The sequence below is a fragment of the Gorilla gorilla genome, chromosome 14 (genome assembly GCF_029281585.2).
Source record: "Gorilla gorilla gorilla isolate KB3781 chromosome 14, NHGRI_mGorGor1-v2.1_pri, whole genome shotgun sequence".
In the NCBI taxonomy this organism is placed as follows: domain Eukaryota; kingdom Metazoa; phylum Chordata; class Mammalia; order Primates; family Hominidae; genus Gorilla; species Gorilla gorilla.
The window spans coordinates 30,311,243-30,330,342 of NC_073238.2; the positions used below are offsets into that span (position 1 = coordinate 30,311,243).

General features: G+C 33.4%; 1 protein-coding gene across 5 annotated transcripts in view; it reads left to right on the plus strand.

The window, feature by feature from the left end:
- Window positions 1-19,100, plus strand: part of LOC115933107 (ankyrin repeat domain-containing protein 30B-like) — a 62,923-nt gene that overhangs the window by 30,172 nt on the left and 13,651 nt on the right. For 2 of the 5 annotated variants that reach the window (XM_055360599.2, XM_063697144.1), the window contains exons 10-15: window positions 193-283; window positions 2,168-2,229; window positions 4,731-4,818; window positions 6,546-6,574; window positions 6,673-6,745; window positions 8,943-9,004. In XM_055360599.2, coding sequence (XP_055216574.2) covers window positions 193-283; window positions 2,168-2,229; window positions 4,731-4,818; window positions 6,546-6,574; window positions 6,673-6,745; window positions 8,943-9,004 — 405 coding nt within the window. Of the gene's footprint in view, window positions 1-192; window positions 284-2,167; window positions 2,230-4,730; window positions 4,819-6,545; window positions 6,575-6,672; window positions 6,746-8,942; window positions 9,005-14,295; window positions 14,660-16,169; window positions 16,485-19,100 lie in introns of those variants that run through there. The other 3 variants (XR_008671107.2, XM_055360601.2, XM_055360600.2) reach the window with 3 other exon arrangements.

Here is a 19,100-nt window from a genome sequence, read left to right on the forward strand (position 1 = left end):
ATTAGCCAGGTGTGGTGGCTCCTGCCTGTAGTCCCAGCTACTCAGGAGGCTGAAGGAGGAGAATCGCTTGAACCTGGGAGACAGAGGTGGCAGTAGGCCGAGATCACACCACTGAGCCACCCTGTGAGACTTCATCTCAAAAAAACAAAAAAAGGAAAAAGACAAATTATTTATTGGTATTACCTTTAACAGATTATCTCTAAGAGTGCTGCACAGAATTATATGTGTTTACCTGATGCTGCATATCAAAAAGATATCAAAACAATAAATCACAAAATAGAAGGTAAGAACCATTTTTTATTTAAAACATCTTTTGACCAAATGTTTGTCTAAATTCATGAGGACTGATATACTCTGACAGCCAGAGAAAATTATTTTTTAAATGCATAACACGGAAGAACAAAGGCAGTGAAAGTTATGTGTCTTCTCAGGTGTTGACAACAGATTATATTGAGAGTGCCAAAAAAGAGCTGAATTATTAGTTTAAATTCAATATACTGTAAGACCTGAGGAAAGGAGTGAAAGAGGGAATGAAGGCTGAGGAAGACAGAGAGTACAGAGAGTACATGAGGCAACAAGAAATGAGTTTAGGTAATAGAGGATGGTAAAATAAAATAATTCTTTAGGGGAAGATAAGGCATGATTAGAAAGTTTTGAAGAATATAAGGTGACCTTTTGTTACCAAAATTTGCCAGAGAATTACAGCAAACATGTTTTCACTCTTGTCTTTCTCACCGGTGGGAAGGCATTAGGGATGGAAGCACCTGACCATGCAGAGTTGTGTTTTATCTGCAATGGGTTAATATAAGCATATTTGCACAGCTGTGCGTGTATATAATTTGTCATATACACTCGGTATTGACCAGAAGTTTTCAAACTTTAGAAAATCAGCTGAATACCTTGTCAACAATGCATGCTGTGATTCAGCAGACTTGGGATTCTGGAATTTTTAATAAGTTCTCAAGTGATGCTGATGCTGGTGGTCCTTGGACCTCACTCTTAAGTAGCAAGGGAATAGCCTTTCCTTTGGAAAAATCTGGAAGAAGGGCCATTGGATAGAAGGTCAAGACATAACAGGGTCAAGGGAAAGCATTATATTGCTTTTATTTCTGAGTATGTTTCTGACCAGAGGGGAAAAAAGAGGTAAAAAAATGGTAATTACAGATGTCAGATACTACCCCTAAACAAAGAGAAAGAAAGTGTTGGGAAAATTGATTTTAAGAGATGATGAATGGGAAGAATCAAGACTACAGACGTAGACATTATTTTGGCTAAGGAAGAGGGATTGTGAGGCAGGACACAGGGTAAGAGAGAAGATAGCCAGGCAACTTTCGAGTTTCTGAATAGGATATTTGAGTGAATTCACTTCAGATGCATTTAGAATATTTCTGTTAAATGAATATATTGATTTTGTGCCTCATGGCTCTCAGTACTCCTTGGACCTTTAATTCCATGAAATGTGGGAAATTTAGGTTACTTACAGCAATCATTTTTCCTAGAAATGTCTAATGTTTCTCCAAGGAGGCCCAAGTTGATTCTGAAGCTATTGTTGCATTGAGGAAAGACTATCTCATTGTAATTAAAGCAGCTTTTAATTTATATGCAGTACAAGTTCTTTAAGCTTATTTATTTAAAACACATTCACACCAAATATACTGTCATGGCATATTGAAATTTCAAAGGGTTGAACATATATTTCCTAATATCAAAAAGTTAATTTCTTGAAGAATCTTACTTATTGATAATGTTTTTTGAAGAACTGTTTAATAAAGATTGCTTAGTCAATCAAACTAAGTAATACTAAAAAATAAAAACAGAGAGAATTGAGAGATGATAAGTAATTAAAGTTATCTGAGTGAATAGCAAATTTCAGACATAGTGTGTTTCATGGGAGAAGAGGATATTATTTCTTTTGTGAGGAAATAATTAATACAAATTAGTCAATTTTTATTGCTTTTTGCATTCTAATGAATATAAAGTTAATTTTTAGATTTTTAAGATTGTAGTTCTAACCAATTGACTATAGAAGTGGTGGTTGTTATTCAATAGAATATACAGGCTCCAGAAGAAAGTCCACAGATTCATGAATGAAAATAGATTTGTATATGTTTTTAAAATTTATAATAAGGAATGCTCTCATGAATGTATCTGTGATTAACATTTTTAGATCAGATGTTCCCATCAGAATCCAAACGAGAGGAAGATGAAGAATATTCTTGGGATTCTGGGGTATTGTGTATTATTGCTGTTATTATTCTCTAAAAATATTAATATTGAGTGATGTGAAAATGCAAAATCAGAGGCTTTGACTTGGTTTTCTTACCACTGCATATGCTCAGAAGAAATTCTGATATTTCTAAAAACATACTTGGCTGGGTACTGTAACTCATGCCTGTAATGCCAGCACTTTGGGAGGCCTGAGGTGGGAGGGTCACCTGAGTTCAGGAGTTCGAGACCAGCCTGGCTAATATGGTGAAACCCTGTCTGTACTAAAAATACAAAATTAGTTGGATGTGGTGGTGCACACCTGTAATCCCAGCTACTCGGGAAGCTGAGGCAGGAGAATCACTTGAACCTGGGAGGAGGAGGTTGCAGTGAGTTGAGATTGCACCATTGCACTCCAGGCTGGGTGACAGAGTGAGACTCTGTCTCCAAAAAAAAAAAAATACTTAAAAAAAATCTATGTGGTAAGTAGATTACTGCTTGATGGTGAAATTCTACTAATTTTCAGAATGAGTTTTAGACACTAGTGTAGTATAGTATAAAAAATAAGGCTTAGAATTCACCAGTAATTCACAAGTTCTGAGGTGAAATTTGGCCAAAAACTAAAGAATTACTCTGAGTCCACCTGTGGGCAAATATGTGATTCAGTGGTATATCTAGATGTACAAAAGTTCTAATTGGATTAATAGAAAAACAGTTTAAGCTGCAGTTTTGTACAACTTGAAACATGAAAAGATAATGCTTTGGACTTGAACTTATTGACATACGTGTATTGTCCTGTATAGGTCTGAAGGAACATTTCAGGAGAAAAAAATGCATAAAGAATAGGAAACCCGTGGGACAATTTGTTTGAGTAGTGTTTTAAAAAGTAGAAATTATTTTTATAAATAGAACTCTTTGGGTCCCTTTGTGGTAGCCATGCTTATAGCAACATAAGTATCAAATAATAATGATGTGTAGTCCAAGGTCACAACTGTGGAAAGACACAGGAAGTGTCTGACCTTTTAGATCCAAGCCCCTGCTGCACAGTGGTAACAGAAATGAGATGTCAATAGACAAGTAGATTTTATCTAATTTGTCCATAGACCAAAAAAAGACTTTTTCTAATATTTGTCTGCTTTCATTTAAACATAACATAAGTTGTCCTTACTACTTTTTCATTTTATTCAAGTACTTTTTCTATCAGCAGACATTTTATCAAAAACATTTTGATTATTTTAAGCCCTTGTTTACCTAAATATAGCCGCTTCTACAATGTTCTGAGTATTCTTTTTTTTTTTTTTTTTTTTTTTTGAGACAGAGTTTCGCTCAGTCGCCCAGGCTGGATTGCAGTGGCTGGATCTCCGCTCACTGCAAGTTCTGCCTCCTGGGTTCACGCCATTCTCCTGCCTCAGCCTCCGGAGTAGCTGGGACTACAGGCGCCCGCCACCACGCCCAGCTAATTTTTTTGCATTTTTTTAGTAGAGACGGGATTTCACCGTGTTAGCCAGGAGACTTATTCTTAACATTCTCTTCATTCCATGCATCATTTTTAACACTAAATAATTCTATAATCATGAATATTTTCCATGTTTAATGCAGTATGTATTTGCAGCAGCACTCCTCTCCAGGAGGCACCAGCTGCAGGGAGTCTGTCCCTTGCAGACCCCTGACCCAGGGAAAGATGAATAAAGTACATTGACACACAGATATTCTGCTCTGCCAGTCCAGGTGAGGGTGTCCGAGTGGCTTACAGACTCCCTGCTGAGTTCTGTGAACAGTTGCCACTATGGCCCTGATCAGCTAGTCAGACTCGCATTTATTCAGTAAGATAATAATTAACAAAAGCTTGAGTCAACACCATTAGAGGTTAATTGACATTGTGGACTTCCCAAGTAAAAAGCACTTAAGCACCTGTGGTACATCAAAGGTTAGTGTTAAGATTATATGAGTAAACTAGCTAGCTAGGTAAACTACTCTGCCTTCCTTTATGACTATTTTAATTTGTTTAACGAAAGGTAAAGATCAGGTTGCCTTCAACCATATCCATTACCAAAGTTATGCAAACTTCTCGGCCTTCATAGAAGTTTTGTGTCTATCTCTATAACTATCTCTAATATTTTTCCCACCAGCCTGATTGAACCCCAACATGCGTTATTGCAGGTAGCAAGTGTATTGTATTTTGTTTGATGTGCTTTCTTGATTTTTTGGTGCAGAAGATAAAGTAAGATATTTTTAAGTGAGTTACTTTTTGAAATATGCAGATGAGTGAAAATTTGTGTCAATATTATTTATTTTTCATGCTCAGTAACCGAGTCAATAGCTGCATGAAGATAACAGATAAGTTTTGACCTAGATAGCATGTGTGAGGGTTTCCATCAAAATGTCGTGATTTTCAATATGTGCCTATCCTCAAATCAAATTGCCTTTGAAGTCAGAAATTGAGTTTAAAAAATATTTTAATTAGGAATTTTGATGCTTCTTATGATTTTAAAATGGAAATTATCTATTGATACTACTTTTAACAGAGTCTCTTTGAGAGTTCTGCAAAGACTCAAGTGTGTATACCTGAGTCTATATATCAGAAAGTAATGGAGATAAATAGAGAAGTAGAAGGTAAGAACAACTTTTTATTTGAAAAGTCTTTTAACCATATGTTTGTCTAAATGCATGATGACTGAAATACTCTAATAGCCAAATAAAATTACCCACTAAATACATAACATCGAAAAGAGAGGAGTAAAATGATAAGTTATGTATCTTTTCAGGTGTTGGCAACAGGAATATATAGAGAGTGCAAGAAAAAAACCGAATTATTTGTTTGAATCCAAGATACTCTAAGACATGAGGAAAGTCAGGAAATAAGTAAGGGAAAAGGAGTAAAAAGGGAATGAAGACTAAGGAAGGCAGAGAGAGTACAGGGAGTTCATGAAGGAACAAGAAGCAGGTTTATATAATGGAGGTGGCAAAATAAAATATTTTTTAGAAAAGATAGACCATGCTTAGAAAGATGGCAAGAATATAAAATGATCTTCTGGTCCCAAAACTTGTCAGAAAATCATTGCTAAAGTTTTCTCACTTTTCCTGTCTTTCTCACTACTGGGAAGGCATTAGGAATGGAATTATCTGAGCATGTAGAATTGTGTTTTATTTGCAATAGGTGAGTATTAACAAAAATGCATAGGTGTGCATCTATATAATTTGTCGTATACAGTCAGTATATATATATACCAATACTTATGAAACATTTAAAAATCAGCTGAATACCTTGGTAATACACAGTATCATTCAGCACAATTGAGTTTCTAAATTTTAATAAGTTCTCAGGCGATGCTGATGTCAGTGGCCCTTGGAGCTCACTTTGAATAGCAAGAGGAGTGCTCATTAGGTTTCTATGTTACAATCAGGCAGGACAAATATATATTTTGCTGATGTTAGCTATTCAAGTGAGATATATTTGAAACTAAGAACATTGGCTTTATATTTTAAGAAAGTGAGTTGTTTTGGTAAAATTGCCATTCCAAAAAAATTTATTATAGACTAATGATACACCAAATCAGACAAATTGTAGGAACTAAAAAAATACTGAATTTATACTTGAATAATAAGATTGCTTTTTAAAATAAATATTGTGGTGACTTACCAATATAAAAAGTTATTTATGTTTAATACATCTATTGCAGTTAATTTTTATATAAATATGTCAATATTGAAAGCTTATAAATTATTTCCATGATGAGTTTTATACATCTTCTTGCATAAGTGGATCAAGAAGCATTCAGATGGATAAACTGGAGGATACAGAAATATAAGCATATGATTACACCATATGGTTATGGAAAACAGTGAATATTTATATTTAGTATTATGACCTAAGTATATATCCAAGCTGATCAATTCATAACACTTCACTGATGAGATGTCAATTCTACATTCAGCTGAACTCTCATCATAACTATGTACCTTTCCAAAGATAGGCCATATTAAAGAACATGATGAATAGAATAATATAAATGATTTTAATGTGTTTCATTAAGTATATGGTGTAGCATTCCGTGTTCAGGTTTGACATTTATTTTCTCATATCAACCCTTTTTACACATGAAACACAATCTCACTTTTGAGGTCTTAACTACATGATCTATGAAACCTATATTTGTATTTTCTTCAGTGTATTCCTGTCATGTGTGTGTCCTAAACAAACCAAAAGAAAACTTCCCAAATCTAAACTATTCATTCTCAAAGTCAACCAAGAGGACTCAGTTAGATACTATCACTGCATTCACTCGGTTGGCTTTGTCATATTTACTTATGATTGATGATAAATCTCTTTTGCATTTTAGAGCTTCCTGAGAAGCCATCTGCCTTCAAGGTATTTAGTTTTATGGTTTAATTTTGAATGACTTATTAACTATGTATTTTGTGAAGTACACATTCTTTATTGATCATTTTTCTTCCAAACCCATTTAGCCTGCCATTGAAATGCAAAAGACTGTTCCAAATAAAGCCTTTGAATTGAAGAATGAACAAACATTGAGAGCAGGTAAATGTTTCAATTTAACCAATATTGGACATTTTGATAGTCTTTCTATCCCCAATGATTTATTTCTTTCAACTTTGATGAAAAGATTTGATCTAGATAATGCCAATACTGGTATTTGTGTTTGAAAACCTGATATTACAAGAACAGTAATTTTCAATATATTTTTTTTAAAAATATAGCCTTAATCTCAGGTGTTTCTACTTTTGTATCCCGAAACTGTAATGTTTTCTATTTTGAACTTCTGTATTTCTTAAAGATTCAAGAAGGTAAATTTTGAAACTCTAACTCTTTTTAGTTCTTTGAAGCTTGATTCAGATTCCACAGTTTACTTCGGGGATCATGTCTTTTACTGATATAACACTTGTGTTTTAATATTAATTACCTCATTTCCGGTGTTGTCACTTTGGGAATCTTAAGAAAATCAGTAACTCGGATCAGTGAACTCTGTGTGTTTGTGTTTGTGTGTGTGTGTGTGTGTGTCTGTGTGTTCCTGTGTGTGTCTGTTTATGTGTGTGGTACCTTTACCTTGTAAAGATGAGGAAAGTAGTCATTTATTTGTGAATATTTGATAAACACATTTTTCCTAAAACTGTAATTCTGAAGCGTTTGGCTTTAGAGTCTTTTTACACTAACCTACTTTTTAAAACTATTCTTATGCATGTTTAAATATTTTACAACGTGTGCATGGTCATATTTAATATGTACAATTTTTTTCAACTTCTAATGCATACATGGTTGTACAGTGTAATGTTCAGCAACATTCTTATTTGATCAGCATTATAATTTTTGGAGTCATCCATAAAGGACACAATTAACTGTGTTTTTAAATATTAGGTTGTTTATAAAATTCCATTGTATGACAGTAGCATAGTTAATTGCGCAGTTTTTATGCTGATAAGTAATAAATAAAAATGAAAACATGCAGATTTCCAAGTCTTTAAAAAGTTAGTTTTATCTGCTAATTTTTTAGTTATTAGAAATTAAAAATGAAATATTTAAAATATTTCCTTGTGCAATCATATATTCCACTAAGAATTTGAACTGTGACCCACAAACTATTAGAGCTATGGTGTTGCAACACGTAAGATCTCTGAAACGATCCAGGGTATGCTTCTGAAAATGAGTGAAAATGGTGACTTACCAAAGTATGATTTGAGTTTCTTGGACCCTCTGCATGAAATGTGAACATCAGGGATGCTGAGATCCCAGGTTAAATTTACTTTTGAAAACCAGGTAGAGAGTTGATAGATGTCGAATGATAAATGTACTGTTAATGATGAAACGGTCTTTTAAGTTTTAGTTGTGCATGTTTGCTTTTTTCTTTAACCTGATTCAAATAGTTGTAATTTGTACTTTTTGCTGATAAAGAAAACTGGAAGTTATTTTTGGTATAAATTCATTTTCTGTCTTATGTGCCTGAGAACTCCTCAAGTCTTGTGTGGGCCTCGATTTTATCCTATACAACATGTGGGAATGTTAGATTACTTAAGGCAATTATTTTTTCCTACACATTTCTGATGTTTCTCCAAGGTGTCACAAGCTGACTCTGAAGATATTGTTGCATTAGGGAAGCAGTGTGTTGTTGTAATTAAAGCAGTTCTTAATTTATATGCAATAAAAGTTTTTTAAGCTTATCATCCTAAAACATATACACACCCAAAACACACCCAATGCACTGTCATAGCATATTGAAATGTAAAAGGGTTGGACATATAGTTGACTAATATCAAAAAGTTAATATTCCTAAAAAATTTTATTCATTGATAGATCATCTTTTTTGAAGAACTGTGTAATAGAGATTGCTGAGTCAATCAAACTAAGTAACACTAGAAACTAAAAATTTACAAAGAAATGAGAGATGATAGGTAATTAAAGTTTTCTGAATGAACAGCAAATATAGGACATACTGTGTTTCACAGAAGAAGAGGATGTGATTGCTTTGTGAAGAAATAACTCATACAAGTTAGTCAAATTTCTATTTTTCTTCATTCTAATGAAATAATGTTAATTTTCAGACTTTTTAGATTTCAATTCTGACGGATTGACTATAGAAGTAGTCACTGGAATCGACAAAAATAATATACGGGCTACAGAGGAAAAACTACAGATTCGTGAATGAAAGTAGACTTGTGTATGTTTTTAAAATTTATAGTAGAGAAATGTTCTCATGAATACATCTGTGATTAACCTTTTATAGCTCAGATGTTCCCATCAGAATCCAAACAAAAGGACGATGAAGAAAATTCTTGGGATTCTGAGGTACTATGTGTTATTGATTTTTTTAAATATTAGTATTGCATGATATGAAAACATAAAATCAGATGCTTAGACTTTATTTTGTCACCTCTGCATATGTCACCCCCAAATTATTTTTTGATATTTTCCAGAATACGCTTAATAGAGAATATATGTGCTAAGTAGATTACTGCTTCATGGTGAAATTCTGTGAATTTGTAGGATTAATTTAAGAAGCCGGTGTGGTATAGTATAAAAAATAAGGCTTAGAATTCACTAGAAATTCACATGGGATCTGAAGTACGTTTGTCTAAAAGCAAAAGAATTACACTGAGTCCAGCTATGGGCAAATACATGATTCTGTCTTATATCTAGATGTACAAAAGTTCTAACTGGATTCATGGAGAGACACTTTAAACTGCAGTATTGCAAAAGTTGGGACCTGAAAAGTTAATGCCTGGGACTTGAACGTATTGACATATCTTTATTGTTCAGTGTAGATCTGAGGGGACATTTCAGGAGAAAGAAAAGCATGAGGAATAGGAAACCTTGTGGGAATATAATAACAAGATTATTGGTTGAGCAGTCTATTGAAAAATATAAATTATATTTTCACAAATAGAACTCCTTGAGTCACTTTATGGCAGTCAAGCTGCAGCAGCATGAGTGGGAAATAATAGTGATGTGTTTTAAGGTCACAACTGTGGAAAGACATAGAAAGTATCTGACCTCTTAGAAACAAGCAGCTGCTGCCTGATGGTAACAGCAAAGGGTTGAAGTCGATAGACAGGTAGATTTTATCTGATTTTTTATTAGACAAAAACACTTTAATACCTGTTTGCTTTCATTTAGACATGACATAATTTTTTTCTTACTGCATTTACATTCTATTCAAGCACTTTTTCTATCATCATAACTTTTGTCAAAAACATGTTGCTTATTTTAAGCCCCTGTTTACCGAAATAAAGCATCTTTTTCAGCATTCTGTGCATACACTATATGACAGACTCTAAAAGTTCAAGACAGACATCATTTTTAACACTAAACAGTTCTATGACCATGAATATTTTAAATGTTTAATGCTGTATGTGTCATGGCAAGTAGAAAATGTATTGTATTTTGTTTGAAATGTCATATTTATTTTTGATGAGGACTACAATATAAGTTAGATATTTTTAAGAGAGATACTTTTTGAAATATGCACGTGTGAATTTTTTCATGAACATGATTTGTTCTTCCTGCTCAGTAACCAAGTTAATGGCCACATGAATGTAAAGATAAGCTTGATGTAGAGAGAGTTATGTGAGGTTTTCTTTTATTATTATTATACTTTAAGTTTTAGGGTACATGTGCACAATGTGCAGGTTAGTTACATATGTATACGTGTGCCACGCTGGTGTGCTCCACCCATTAACTCGTCATTTAGCATTAGTTATATCTCCTAATGCTATCCCTCCCCCCTCCCCTCACCCCACAACAGTCCCCAGAGTGTGATGTTCCCCTTCCTGTGTCCATGTGTTCTCATTGTTCAATTCCCACCTCTGAGTGAGAATATGCAGTGTTTGGTTTTTTGTTGTTGCAATAGTTTACTGAGAATGATGATTTCCAATTTCATCCATGTCCCTACAAAGGACATGAACTCATCATTTTTTATGGCTGCATAGTAATCCATGGTGTATATGTGCCACATTTTCTTAATCCAGTCTATCATTGTTGGACATTTGGGTTGGTTCCAAGTCTTTGCTATTGTGAATAGTGCTGCAGTAAACATACGTGTGCATGTGTCTTTATAGCAGCATGATTTATAGTCCTTTGCGTATATACCCAGTAATGGGATGACTGGGTCAAATGTATTTCTAGTTCTAGATCCCTGAGGAATCGCCACACTGACTTCCACAATGGTTGAACTAATTTACAGTCCCACCAACAGTGTAAAAGTGTTCCTATTTCTCCACATCCTCTCCAGCACCTGTTGTTTCCTGACTTTTTAATGATTGCCATTCTAACTGGTGTGAGATGGTATCTCATTGTGGTTTGATTTGCATTTCTCTGATGGCCAATGATAGTGAGCATTTTTTCATGTGTTTTTTGGCTGCATAAATGTCTTCTTTTGAGAAGCGTCTGTTCATGTCCTTTGCCCACTTTTTGATGGGGTTGTTTTTTTCTTGTAAATTTGTTTGAGTTCATTGTAGATTCTGGATATTAGCCCTTTGTCAGAAGAGTAGGTTGCAAAAATGTTCTCCCATTTTGTAGGTTGCCTGTTCACCCTGATGGTAGTTTCTTTTGCTGTTCAGAAGCTCTTTAGTTTAATTAGATCCCATTTGTCAATTTTGTCTTTTGTTGCCATTGCTTTTGGTGTTTTAGATATGAAGTCCTTGCCCATGCCTATGTCCTGAATGGTAATGCCTAGGTTTTCTTCTAGGGTTTTTATGGTTTTAAGTCTAACGTTTAAGTCTTTAATCCATCTTGAATTACTTTTTGTATAAGGTGTAAGGAAGGGATCCAGTTTCAGCTTTCTCCATATGGCTAGCCACTTTTCCCAGCACCATTTATTAAATAGGGAATCCTTTCCCCATTCCTTGTTTTTCTCAGGTTTGTCAAAGATCAGATAGTTCTAGATATGCGCCATTATTTCTGAGGGCTGTGTTCTGTTCCATTGATCTATATCTCTGTTTTGGTAACAGTACCATGCTGTTTTGGTCACTGAAGCCTTGTAGTATAGTTTGAAGTCAGGTACTGTGATGCCTACAGCTTTGTTCTTTTGGCTTAGGATTGACTTGGAGATGCAGGCTTTTTTTTGGTTACATAAGAACTTTAAAGTAGTTTTTTCCAATTCTGCGAAGAAAGTCATTGGTAGCTTAATGGGGATGGCACTGAATCTATAAATTACTTGGGCAGTATGGCCATTTTCATGATATTCATTCTTCCTACCCATGAGCATGGAATGTTCTTCCATTTGCTTGTATCCTCTTTTATTTCATTGAGCAGTGGTTTGTAGTTCTCCTTGAAGAGGTCCTTCATGTCCCTTGTAACTTGGATTCCTAGGTATTTCATTCTCTTTGAAGCAATTGTGAATGGGAGTTCACTCAGGATTTGGCTCTCTGTTTGTCTGTTATTGGTGTGTAAGAATGCTTGTGATTTTTTACATTGATTTTGTATCCTGAGATTTTGCTGAAGCTGCTTATCAGCTTAAGGAGATGTTGGGCTGAGACAATGGGGTTTTCTAGATATACAATCATGTCATCTGCAAATAGGGACAATTTGATTTCGTCTTTTCCTAATTGAACACCCTTTATTTCCTTCTCCTGCCTAAATGCCCCGGCCAGAACTTCCAACACTATGTTGAATAGGAGTGGTGAGAGAGGGCATCCCTGTCTTATGCCAGTTTTCAAAGGGAATGCTTCCAATTTTTGCCCATTCAGTATGATATTGGCTGTGGGTTTGTCATAGATAGCTCTTATTATTTTGAGATACGTCCCATCAACACCTAATTTATTGGGAGTTTTTAGCATGAAGGGTTGTTGAATTTTGTCAAAGGCCTTCATATCTTGTATTGACATATATACTCAGTTAACTAATTCACATTGACAGATTATTCTCCACTTTTTTGATCTAACTGAAAATTTCACCTTTCCCTCATTTTTTCATATCTAAGCAATATTTAGTCATAACAAATTTATTGTTTTAGTATTTTTCTGGTTATAAAAATAGTGCATTTATAAATGCAAAATATTAACAAGAAAATATAAATTTTGTATTTGCAATAATCTCATTACTAAAAAGATTTTTCTTTTTTTATATACCTTTTGTCCACTTGTAGAATCACTTTTCCATGCATATTCATTTGTATGTTTTGCTTATTTTCAAAACAATATTTGTTTATATTGTTGGTGGTGGTATTGATGATGAATTTTCTTGTGTGTTCTACAATCTTCCCCATAATATTTAGATATTGATCAAAAATATTTGCAGTATATCACCTGTGTATTAATTTTGTCTGTAGTCTCTTTGAGTAAAAATTATTTCCCTTAATTTCAAAAAATAGATTGAGAGTTTTCTAATATGTTTGGCTTTTTTGGATTTATTTTTAAAATATCCTTTTTCAAATTTATAATTTACTAGTATATTGTTATATTTCTCATATTTGGGAATTTAATCCACTGTAATGCATCATTGTATTTGGCATCAAGTAGGAATGCAACCTACATTTCTCTGTTGTTCTATGTTTTCTAAATTACCTACTAACAATGAATAATTTCTCAATGGGTTTCTGACTCCAAATTTGTTCCTGAGTTCTAGATTTAGTTTTATTGACTTATTTGTTCCCACAAAATTAAATGAGCTTTTATTCCTAACTACAACTTTGGAACATGCTTTAAATTTGTGAGGATAAGACCTTTCTTTACTTTTTTTGGTCAAAGTTATATTATTGTTATTTGAATTTCTACAATTATATTCTAATATAACCCTTATAATTAATCTAAAACCTCATAGTAGAAATTTTAATTAGAATTGTACTATATTCATTATGAATATTGTGCTATGTATCTTATAATATTATATCCTTCCATTCATTAACATAGTAAATATCTTCACTTATTTTTCTGTTTGGAAGTTAATATTTCCCGTAAAATTACTGGGGTTTGCTGTTAGATCAATTTTTACATGCTTGAAGGTGATTGTTTTTATTGTGAATGAATTTTTTTATTATGTGTATTACTGTGATGGAAAAAACCCTACTATTTTTACATTGGTCATATATGTGTATGTGTATGTGCATGTGTGTTTGTGTGTATCCTGCAAAGATGTTGAGCCTTTTTATTTTAAAAATGTTGATTATTTTGTGTTTCTATGTGTAATCACATAGCATTTGCAAAAAAAAAATTGGTTTATGTCTCCTATTTCAAAACTTGTCCTTCTTGTTTCTGTTTACTTTTAGTACATTGGTTATACACTCTAATACTGTACTGAATAACAGCAATAATAACAGCCATTTATGTCTTGCTACTTAGTAATAAATAAAGTGAATCTAACTTTTTTCCCTGGAATATCTTTTTAAAATGTGTTCAATAGATGCCTTTTATAAGTGAGCAAGGTCTTTACTATCCCTGTTTGGGTGAATTTTGTCCTAGAAAAAATACTCAGAAAAAGAAAATTATATGTCAACTCACTGTTGAACCTGTGCATGACAGGGACAAAGCCTGCATGCCAGTGTATAATATCAGTCTTATATTTATTCTTTGCAGATAATATGGTTTTTATAGCAGATTTTAAGCTTTCCTCTTTAATTGTATTTTGCGGTTTTACTCCAACAGGTCAAATTTGGATATATATGTTTCTTTATCTTTTGTGTGAATCTGAGTATTTGTGGCTTCCATAGATTCTACAAAATATCTATATAAGGATTGATTACCTTCATTGCTTATATTATCTCTTTCTATAAGTAAAGCGTATATTAAGTTTTTTCACTCTATTCCTCCTGAATATTTATCATCTTTCATGCATTGCATTTATTTCTCTTTTATATTTTATGTGTAATTTTCTCATACTTATTTATTCTTTGTAAACTTTCATTGTCTAATCAAAGAAAGAATATTTGTCTAATCATTTAAATCATTCTATTGAAGTATGGTTAAAACCACTATTACTCTTCATTAATAAAAGCTACATGTTTTCTTCCATCAGTGCCTTGTCCCTTTAATAATCTATAATTTATTTGTCTAGTCTTTTAAAACTTCATACATAGTTATAATTATTAAATATTTTAATGTTTGAGTTTATAAATCTATATACTGTTCTATAGCTTGTTGTATTTTAATTTTCTTTTTTGTATGTGGACTTATATTCTGTAGCTTTTTTATGGAAATTATTTGAGGCTTCCTTCCCTCTGCTCCCACCATGTATCACACATCCTATTTCTCCTGTGACAATTTCTTAGACTTTTCCTGTTTATGATGACCTTGACAGGGTTGAGGATTATTGGACAGATACTTTGTCAAATGCCCCATAATTGCATTTGTCTATACTTTTATCCTAATTGTATTGGGTTTATGAGTTTCATAAAGGATGACCATAAAGGTGAAGTGCCATTTTCATCACATCATATCAGGATACACACTAACAACATGACTTATCACTGTTAATATAAACTTATTACTTGGTAGAGGTAATGTTTGTCATGTTTCCCGTTGTAAACTTACTGTTTTTCTCCCGTTTTATAATTCTGTACTCTCTTGAAGGGATTCACTATTCACAGCTCAGACTGAAGAAGGGGTAAACTTCCCTCTCAATGAGGGAGTATCTACATAAATTATTAGTAGTTCTTTTGAAAACAAGACTTCTTTCTTCTCCCCAGTTATTTATTTATCCATTCAAGCATTTATTTATATAAGCATGTGTATTAGTCAGGATTCTCTAGAGGGACAGATCTAATAGGATATATGTATATATGAAAGGGAGTTTATTAAGGCGAATTGACTCACATGATCACAAGAAGTCTCACAATAGGCCATCTGCAAGTTGAGGAGCAAGGAAGTCAGTAGTGGATCTATCCGAGTCCCAAATCCTCAAAAGTAGGGACGCTGACAATGTAGTCTTCAGCCTGAAGCTGAAGGTCCAGGGGCCCCTAGTAAACCACCTAGCATAAGTTCAAGAGTCCAAAAGCCAAAGAACTTGGAGTCTGATCTTGGAGGGTGGCAGGAAGCATCCAGCACAGGAGAAAGATGAAGGTTGGAAGATTCAGCAAGTCTGCTCATTCCACCTTCTTCTGCTTACCTTCTTCTAGCTGCTCCAGCAGCGGAAAAGATGGTGCCCACCAAGATTAAGGGTGGGTCTGCCTCGCCCACTCCACTGATTAAAATGTTAATCTTCTTTGACAACACCCTCATGGACATGCCCAGGAACAATACCTTGAATCCTTCAATCCAATAGAGTTGACACTCAGTATTAACTATCACAGCATGACTCATAGAATTTACATTATATTTTGGGTTAAAATACAATACTACTATATTTAACTTGTTGCTCAAATGATTTTAGCTTTATCTGTTGGTAGTTTTTTCATCTGGTTTCTTTGTCCCCTCGACATAATACTTTTGTTGTGTTGCATGTGTGTTTTGAGAATTTTCTTACTTTCTGCCAGTATCATATACTGCAAGCTAATTTTGTATATTTTCTGTTTCACTACTAGATTTGGCCAATTCTCCTGATTTTTCTTATGAAAAACATTATTAAAAAGTAAGATAAGGCCACTGGCTGTGCCTGTTACTACTAGGATGTCATTGCTTCCAGTCCTGTGACCAAAGAGAATAAAAATATATATGTATGTACTAACACTTGTATAAGCATATAATCACAACTATTTCTACTTGTTTCTAAGTGTTTATATAAGATGCTATGTGAGTTCATCTGATGTCCCTAAACCCTAATCCATTGCCACACAGATCTTTCTATTCTCTTCCACTTGACTATCTGTAAACTCCCATTGCAACACTGAAAAACCTTGTTCACACCATCCACCATTCTTTAAGCATTCATTTCCAATATACATGTATTGTATCAAAATTGTTAATCGTTACCCTGTGTGACACAAATTTACACAGGGTAACGTTGTAAAGTTTTTATGTAAAGTTTTTATTTGCCATTAGTTTTACAGACCACTCATTTCCAAAGTTACTTAGGTCAGCACCTATTTGTCCTACCACCTTTAGTTACATACAGTTAGAATGATTTGTTACATTTTTCATTGCATCCTGTGTCCTCCCAATTTCTTAAATAATTTTTAATGAATACATTGATTCATACTTTTTGCTGTAAAATTCCATTTATTTTGACAAATGCATAAGTTCATGTATCCACTATTAGAGTAAATTGCAAATAGGTTCATCTCTAAAAACTCATGGATTTTTATTTATATTTAATGCTTTATTACCAATTACTTTAATTTTCCTTTTGTACAAGAATCTTGGTTCACTTTTGTGGAGACTTGTATCTTGTAACCAATTTCTAAACACAGTCTAGACCCTGTTGCTTTTTTCATGATATTATGTCCAGAATAATTGACTGCTGTCTTCATTCTTTATTCAGGATTAGATCACCTCTTCACCACATTAAAATTCATTCATTCCTTTATTAATCATTCAGCGAATAGCTATTCAGTATGAGATACTTAAAAGATGCTTTTAAAAGTATTAAGCATATGACACTGATATCTATATCTACATCCACATGTGTATCTATTTAGCTATATATCAAGTGAGCTTACATTTTTATTGACAAAGACAAAAAATACATGAAGATAGTACAAAATGTTATATAGTGATAAAATCTATAAGAAAACAATAGAACAGAGTGAGGTGATAGAAAGTGATAAAGGCAGCTGCTATATTAAATGCTGTGATGAGGGAAGCCTTGAGTAAGTCATATTTGAAAGAATAATTTATTATAACGCCAACTAACATCATTCTTAGGCAGAAGAATCAGCAGGAACATATGTTCTGAGTCAAAACCATGTTGAGTATATTTAAGAACTCACAAGAAGGATACCTGCTGAAGCACAAGGAAGAAGATAGAGTGTAAAACAAGATGGGATTAGTTAAGGCCTTTTACATATTTAGAGATTTTTGTATCTTAAACTTTTCATTTTGTTCATGTATTATTTTCAAGATTTTGTTGGGTTGTCTGTCTGTTCTCTTGTAGCCTGCCGAACTTCTTAAAACAATTAACATGAATTATCTCCCAAGCAATTTGTAGAGCTCCATTTTGGGGGATCAGTGACAAGACAGTCACTTCATGTTCCTTTGGTGGCATCATGTTTTCTTGAGTTTTCATGTTCTTTGAAGACTTGCCTTGCTGTCTTCACACTTGAAAACCCAGTCTCCTCCTCCAGTCATTACTGACTGGCTTTGGGAGACAAACAATTCACCAGTCTGCCCAGCTAAGAATTCTGGGGCAGAGCTGAATATCATCCGTTGGTGCACTTAGTAAAATTCTTTTACTCAAATAAAAACAAAATAAATTGAATTCAATGAATTATATGCTATAATGTCAGTAAGTTTTTAAAATTAATTTATTCTTGAAAAACAAAACATAGATTTAGTAAATGAGAAAAACTATATTACTATTGTGTAGCTTTTCCAAGTACTAAAAAATTGACCAGAATAAGTAAGTATCTGGTAACATGCCCAATGCTTCATGAATTTCTTCTTAGGCTGTACATCAGGTGGATTCAGAAGGTGTGGGTAAAATGTTTATTCTGGGATTCCAAACCACTGTGGCACTTAATAATTAATTGGTGTTGACAAAATGAGTGTCAGGAAAACAGAAAACAAAACAAATATCTTTTGTTCAAATCCCAGTCCCATTAAATCTTTCAGACAGATCTTCCTTTGTGGAAAATTTATAAATCCCATGTTCCCTTTTAAAACAGTAGGTGCCCCTTATATGAGCCATAACTCTCACATAATTGGGTGTTCTAGGACTCTTTCCAAAATTTCTACAATAGGTATAATTTTTCAAGAACACATCTGCTATAAGTGAAAAAAAAATCTGCAACAATTAACTAAGAAAACTAAATCATGTGATTTACACTGTTAAAAATTATTTGAATACAGAATCTTTGACATGTAATATGTGTTAGGCAAGGGGATGGTGGTAGTGTGTCATTTTGCATTTTTATTTATTTTTTAAAATAATGGAAATTATATCATTTCTACCAGGTTTTTTTCTCATTTTTATTCCAATGTAGCATAGGTAGCTCTGGATGTAAATTCTGAACATATAAAGTCACTGTTTCTGATGTGGTTTAAAATAACCACTCTTTGAAATATTAGCTATAAATAAACCTATAACGTCAACTGCAGTTTCTATGAAAAATAGCACGTACCTCATAATTACCGCATAATTTGCTGCTTACTATTAGTCTTCCATTGTCATTATGTTGTTATAGCCATTGTTTGTGGGCTTGCATTTCCCCCAATTGTGTGTTCAAGAAAGATAAAAACAAAAAACCAACTACCAAGTCATTGACTAGAAATTAAGTAATGAATTCATCAAATTTCAAGTATTTAAAAGAAATTAACTATTAATTACATACTCATTTACTCAAAGGTGTTTATTAAAC